Genomic DNA, 7,242 nt, shown 5'->3' with positions numbered 1-7,242 from the left:
AAGTCCAAAATCACCCAATGGATCTAACGGAACTTACGAAACTCCATTCCGAGGTCAAATGCTAAAAAGTCAAATTTGGTCAACTCTTCCAACTTAGAGCTTAAATCTTGAAGTTCATTCTTCCAAATCGATTCCGGATAACTTGAGAACCAATACCGACGAATGCGGAGATACTCGAGCCCTCAAAATACCGAGCGAAGTGCAGATCCTCAAAACGACCAGTCGGGTCATTACACCTTAATTTGAGGGTCAATTTATTTTTGAAATATTAAAAAATGCTAGAATTGTAAAAAGAATTGCCATTTATGGAATAAATGAAGAATAATATTATTAATGAAAATAATATTAAATAAAGGATTGGACATGTAAAAATCTCATCTCAAAATGCATGTCATTACAAAGGAAAAAGCCAGAAAGTAAAATCACTATGCTAAAAGGGGTAAATAGTTACACCCAACCAGCATTTTCACTGATTCAGAAAATTTAACCTTAGCAGTTACAGATTAAAGTCAGAACACATATATGATACATAGGAGAAATGATCATTTTCATTTTCATGGCTAAGGAAGGATCCTCTCATCATAGCTTTCACTTTTCAGCAATGTCGTCGCCTTCGACGATAGAATTTAAAGTAGCATTCATAGAAAGAGGTAATTCGATACACTAAGCTCGTGTTTTAAGAAAACTTGAGGAAAGAGTCGGACCACATTGAGTCTATTGTACGAAAGTAGCATTCATAATGCACACACAAAATCTCCACTTGTATCTATCTCATCATCTATATCAGCATCAATATCCAAGTCATCATCAAGATCAATGCTACTACTTCCTTTAACAAATAAATTACCAGCTTTGTGCCCCTCTCCTGGTTTTCTTGCTTCTTGAATTATAGCTAACACTTCTTCAATACTTTGAGATGGTTCATTTTCTCCATTTGTTTGTAAACTAGCTTCCTCTCCTTCTATAAATTCTATAGGCAAGTTCTTTAGAAACCAAGGATGCTTTTTAATGTCTTCCATAGTTATTCTCTACATATACAATATTATACGGTTAGCTGATTTTCAACCAAAAAAAATAGGATGTACAAATTTCAAGTGAAATGAAACTACAAACCTTCTCAGGATCAGCTACAAATATTTGAGATAAAAGATGCTTACACTCCTTTGAAACTCGAACGTAGTAAGGGATTGAATATTGAACACTTAATATCCTCTGCTAGAAACCAATATTGCACAAGAATTCAGTTATAGCGAGTAAAGATTAATGATCGAAAAAGGCAGCCTGGTGCGTGAAGTATTCTGCGCGTTTACGCAGGGTCCAAGGAAGGGCCGTACCCTGAGGGGTATGATATAGGCAACTGCCTCTGATACAAGCATCAGTGGTTGATTCTACGAATCATAGGTGAAATTAACGTGTTTTTAAAATGAACCATAACTTACGGTTAAGGTTTTCCTGAAATTTCTTGGATCATCAGGATCTTCAAAGGGATAAGCACCAAACAACATCACATATAATGTAACTCCACAAGACCAAACATCTGCTGTCTTTACTTCCATAATGATCACATGTAAACCATGATGTTGAGATCAACAAATCAATGAATTAATTCAAGCAATAGTTAAAGGGTTCAAGTTATATCATTGACAGTAAGAATTTTTACACTATTTAGCTAACTAAACCAGGTAATTTAGCTGGGGCAGTTCGGTGCACTAAGCTCCCGCTATGCGCGAGATCCAGGGAAGGGTTGGATCACAAGGGTCTGTTGTACGCAACTCTATCCTGCATTTCTGCAAGAGACTGTTTTCACAACTCGAAACCATGACCGGAGGTCACATGGTAACAACTTTACCAATTACGCCAAGCCTCCCTTTTCAAGTAATTTAGCCCGATCTTGTATAATTATTATACACTGTCAGTGCAAAAAACTTTAACTCATAGTTAAAGATCAGTATTGTACCTTCCCATCATACTCTTTTCTTGATAAGACTTCTGGTGCGATATAAGCTGGAGTTCCTACTGTAGATTTGGGTTGCGAATGCAAGACTGATGACTAAACAATGAATTATACAACAGTCAGAAGTTATTTTGAAAAATAATCCAATTCCAACATAGGATAGAGTTCATATTTTTGCCTTGGAGTAGCCAAAATCACATATTTTAAGACGCGGTGTTGAGCTCCCATCTAAGAGTGCATTTTCAAGTTTGAGATCTCTATGACAGATTTGCTGAATTTCAAGAAAATATTTGTACATTACAAGGTCATAGTACAAGTATAATCCAGGAGTAAATTTGCATGAACCAATTCAAATAAACTAAACAGATGTCTCAGTATACCATTGAATGACAGTAACTGACTCCTGAAATAAGCTGTTGAAAGAAAAACCTTGCCTGAAAAGATAAACACAAGTAGGACAAATTACTCAAACTTCCAATGAGAAGAGGAACTAATTTGATTACTTATTACAATTACCTAATTAAGTTGCTCGGACTCAGGTGCGGGTGTCTAATACGAGTACGGATCTAGAGGGCCGATCCTTCATGATCGAAATTTTAAGATTCACATGTATGGATCCAAGTACGGATACGGGTATCGGAATTTGGCCAAAAATAATTCAAATATCTAAAAATAGATTTATAAAAATATGTCTAAATGATAGACATTATGTTAAAAATTTACAAAGTATTCCTAGAAGGAGAAAATATTGATCAAAAGAAGATCCGAGAAGGAGATAAAGGAAAATGACTGACATCGAAATTTTTGTATACAAGGTATTCCATTTTCTTTAATTTCACCATATTTTTTATTTTGATTTCAGAAGTCATTATATTTCTCTCGAATTTCTCAGTCGATTTTGGTCAAAGTATCCAAAGTTAGTTGACAAAGATCCGTACAGATCCCACACCCACACTTACGTTGTGTCGACACGGTTGCAGCACCGAAAGTAAAGAGTCCAAGCAAGTTAGAAAATTACAACTATTAAAATGTGAACAAAAATCTAATATTTTTATGTTACCTCATCTTCAGTGAGTCTACCAGCATTGTATATTCTTTCAAAAAGCTCTCCTCCTGCAGCATATTCCATTACTATGGCTAAATGAGTTGGGGTAAGAAATACCTGCACAATATTGAAAAATCTTGTAACTTAAACTGGACAAAAGGGAATGTCAGTTTCTAACAACTATAACCAGCTTTTCAACAAATTTTACCACTTGTCTACTCTTCTACCTCACCTTTACGTAATTGTTAACTTAAAAAAAATTATTTCATTAAATGCTAAAAGGATATTTATTTTATGCGAAAATAAAAGTATGGAACAATTTAAAATTTTAGATAAGATGATCGCTACAATTCAACATAGTATCAGTACAAGCAAAGATCTTGGATTCAACTCTTACCGTTACAACAACAACAACCTAGTAAAATCTCATAAGTGGGGTCACCCCTACCCCTACCCCGAAGGAGTAGAGAGGCTATTTCCGAAAGATCCCGGCTAAAAAACTCTTACCGTTACCAATTACCAAATAAGAATCTTATGTGTTTCGGCCCATGAAAATGAATCAGGTACGCATATGAGAGAACGTGTTGAAGATATAGTTAAGTCAATAAAAGTCTCTGCTCTCTAACTAATTAAAATTTTAGATGAGATGTTGGCACAATTCAACAGGCATCACTACTCGGCATCACTACTCTTAGAATGATGCATTACCTCCTTGAATCTAATGATATTGGGATGCCTCAAAGACCTATGATTCATGATTTCTCTCTGGACATGCTCATCAATCTGCAGAGAACAAAAATAAAGCAGGAAAGAATAACAAAAATAAATCTTGTAAATGAACCAAAAAGAAGTATTTCTTAAAAGTTTCGGTGCACGATGTATTCCGCATTCACACAGGTTCAGGTTCAGAGGAAGGGTCGCACTCAGAGGGTGATCTTAAAAGCCATATATATATATATGCCAAGGAGAACAGAACACATATGAGAAAGAGATGAATCAAACCTTTTTGCATCTCTCAATAAACTTGATAGCATAGAGCTCACCTGTCCACTTATCTTTCACTAGCTTTGCTACGCCAAAATTACCGGAACCAATTTTTTTCAAAATTTCATACCTTTCCATTCTATGTTAGCTTGAATACCTCAACTGCATGAGTATTTGAAAAACACAGCTACATGAAGAGGGGGCTGTTCAAGATTTGAGTGTGTATGTATATATATATATATATATATATATATATGTATGAAGCTGTCAAAAGGAAGAGAAAGAAGGAATACTCAATTGGGGGCTAGTCTTCCTAGAACGTAACATATGTGTCCTACTACAGTACTACTGCATTTGACAGGAACAGTGAGAATGTTAAACACGTGGCACCATTCCAATGGTTTGAGTTTTGAGTATTACTCAATCTGTTTCAATTTAGTTTGATTGGGCACGAAGTTCAGAAAAAAATAAGACTTTTTGAATTTGTGGTCCTAAACAAATAAAAAGGGATCCAGAGTATTTGTGTGATTATAAAAGTTTATAATGAAGAGTAGAATTAAAAGTTTAAGCCAAATTGTTTCCAAATTTAAAAAATGATCGTTCTTTTTAGAACGAACCAAAGAAAAAATAAGTTCAAATAAATTGGGACGGAGTGAGTAACTAATATGTTAGAACCCACCAACGTGGTATAGTCAACTGCCTAAAGGCTAAAACCAAGAAAGCAATATAAAAAGACAGAAGTAAGATGTGGTGAGATGATTGAATTCCCTCTTCTATCTATCAGAGATCTCGATTCGAATCAAATTATAGAAATGAAGCATTTTACCTTTTTAGTAAGCTGACTCGAGATGAAGTCGAATTAGTGTGCCTATAACTACAAGTAGCGAATGGTTAAATTGAAAAAAAAAAAAAACAGAAAAAACAACAGAGAAATATATGAATATTGTAGTTTGGTTATGTTTGTAGTAACTTAACCTGGGAGCTACGATATTTAGTGATACAGATATTGCAAATTCTTTGCAATTGTGAACTAAAATCTTGAAATTCGAACACCAACATATTTTTCTAAGATTATATAAGATAGCTATTGGGGATAATGCATAAAATCCTCGCCGACCCAGGACCATATTACCAATTACACACCTTTTCTTTTCGGGGTCTTATTACCCCCTTGGACCTTTTTTTTTCCAAAATTTTTTAAACTTTATACGCTTAATTAAATCCGAGCGTGACTACACCTATTCCAAGCGCGTAAGGACTAAATTTAAAAGGCTTGTCTGATGTATAATCGCCACATGTTATGCAAAATAAGCCATAAGAAAGGCTCCCAAACATATAACTCAACTTTTTTATTTCAACCAATTCTTTTATCACTCCTCCCAAACGTAAAGTATCTGCCATTATTGAAGAGCTTCTACGGGTGGTGTTGAAATTGAAGAGTTAATTTTAAATCTATAGACTATAAATTACTAACTTTTAGTCATTCGAATTTACATTTTTATTTTAGGGTTTGAAATTTCTTCCCCAATTTTTATCTATGAGATATTAGGGTTATGAAATGGCAAATACCAACTTGAATAGAGTTTGTATGAACGATGAAGACCCCATCTTTACATTCTATTTGAGCCGATTTTACAATAGAATAAAGAGAAAATTATGGTTAGTGATTTTCTTGAAGGAAACGAAGAGGGGAGATTGTAAATTTGGTTTCGACAATAGAAGAGGGAAGAGTATGAAAAGAAAGAATGAGTAACTTAGGGACCCTAGATGAAAACAGTCTCCCTATTCTATCGAGGTATTGGATAAGTACTGGATCGTTGTTATTGTTGATCAAAGTTATCCAAATTTATACTAGTGGAAAATAACAGCTAAATCAAATTCAAGATTGTGAATGAATGTTGAATGCAAAGTGAACGATGGGTAAGGCAACAAATATAGTTTAAAGAGACTCATCATTATTAGCCTTGTTCTCGTGCTACTTTGTGGGGTCTACCACCTCCCTTCTAAAAAGGTTTTGACAATGCATTGACTGACTTTTTTATTAAGTTGTTAGCCATCTAAAGAGTTGGGATTTTGAGGAACAAGTTTTAGTGCATAAAAGTTGGCAAGTTAGAGTAACCATATCCTTACATATTCTTTGGTTGGGGAAGAATTATCCTTTGGTTCTGTTATCCATTATCTCTACTACTACTATTTTTGGTTGAGTTTAACTTTTAAAAAACTATGTGTTTTGCAGTGAGTTTAATTTTTATATAACGATTATGTGAAACTTTTTTATACTATCAGGGTCACTTATATATATATATATGTATATAAGATTTGAAAATTTTAAAAAAATATATACACCGAAGAAAGAAAGAAAGAAAAAAGTACTTATTAATACGTAAGAATTGGCACTAGACTAGTGGCGTATCTAGGATTTCAAGCAAGGGGATTCATTATTTTAAAGGAGTGAACAGTAAAAAAAATTCATTAAATGAGTTAGTCAAAAAAATTTCAATATAAATATAAGCAAAACTATCGTTGAAAATCAAACTATCAATATGTAAAATAAAGCCAATACAATGGTACATTATTTTACAGTAACTTTTTTCCCAAAGGAAAAAAATAAAATGCTAGTGCATAAGGCATTTAAAGGAAGAAAAGGCAAAAAAATATCATAATTCAATAAACAAAAAATAAAGTATAGATGGTTGTAAAAATAACTAATAAGTAAATAATCCTAACTAAAAAAGTACAAAATAATATACTTGCTACCGAGGATATTTGATTTACTGATACACATAAATACATACATAATAAATATTTAAATACATAATAGATATTTTTTTTATGTAACAAATATTTTAACAGTGAAGAGCGTTACGAAGAAAAAGTTTAAGCATCAAAGCCTATAATCATTTTTTTGGTACTAAAACACCCAAGTTTCTTGATCATTTGACATCCTCTTAAAAGTACCCCTCAAAGAGCTCGGAAGAAAAGGATTGCAGCTAGAAAGACCGGAACTCACGACCTTATGGAGGAAATGAACCCTTGACCACTGAGCTAAGTTGTTGGGTCATGTCGAGGGATGACAAAATATAATATATAACTATAAATTAAAAGTTTAATCTTATATACACAGTGTAAGTTTTCGATGAATAGAGTTCAGATGAACACTCTCCCGCCCCCTGAATCCGCCTCTGCACCAGACATGTTCATGGATGCGTTAAAGCTTATAAAAAAAAGAAGACAAAACAAGATAGACATAAGATCTAAC

The 7,242-nt window shown here is 33.7% G+C and overlaps 1 protein-coding gene across 4 annotated transcripts; it reads right to left on the bottom strand.

Annotated features, from left to right (window-relative positions):
• Positions 1–416: 416 nt before the first annotated feature.
• Positions 417–4,275, bottom strand: LOC107819672 (serine/threonine-protein kinase SAPK2). Of its 4 annotated transcripts, XM_016645809.2 has the most exons (9): positions 4,002–4,275; positions 3,708–3,782; positions 3,015–3,116; positions 2,335–2,388; positions 2,133–2,225; positions 1,958–2,050; positions 1,440–1,544; positions 1,114–1,212; positions 417–1,028 (listed from the first exon to the last, which is right to left on the bottom strand). In XM_016645809.2, exons 1-9 carry the CDS (start codon positions 4,119–4,121, stop codon positions 735–737), a joined length of 1,035 nt encoding a protein of 344 aa, XP_016501295.1. In that variant the 5' UTR covers positions 4,122–4,275; the 3' UTR covers positions 417–734. The 4 variants fall into 4 exon arrangements, with proteins under 4 accessions (XP_016501295.1, XP_016501297.1, XP_016501296.1 ...); XM_016645811.2 differs by lacking the exon at positions 1,440–1,544; XM_016645810.2 differs by lacking the exon at positions 2,133–2,225.
• Between the last annotated feature and the right edge of the window lie 2,967 nt (positions 4,276–7,242).

The sequence above is a fragment of the Nicotiana tabacum genome, chromosome 13, assembly GCF_000715075.1.
Source record: "Nicotiana tabacum cultivar K326 chromosome 13, ASM71507v2, whole genome shotgun sequence".
Taxonomy (NCBI): domain Eukaryota; kingdom Viridiplantae; phylum Streptophyta; class Magnoliopsida; order Solanales; family Solanaceae; genus Nicotiana; species Nicotiana tabacum.
This window is presented reverse-complemented; position numbering and strand designations above follow the sequence as displayed.

Coding starts and splice junctions, on each gene's coding strand:
- LOC107819672 (XM_016645809.2), bottom strand. CDS start 4,121: ATGGAAAGGTATGAAATTTTGAAAAAAATTGGTTCCGGTAATTTTGGC. Junction 2,389..3,014: donor GTAGACTCACTGAAGATGAG/GTAACATAAAAA, acceptor TTATCTTTTCAG/GCAAGGTTTTTCTTTCAACA. Junction 1,213..1,439: donor ATTTCAGGAAAACCTTAACC/GTAAGTTATGGT, acceptor GGTTTCTAGCAG/AGGATATTAAGTGTTCAATA.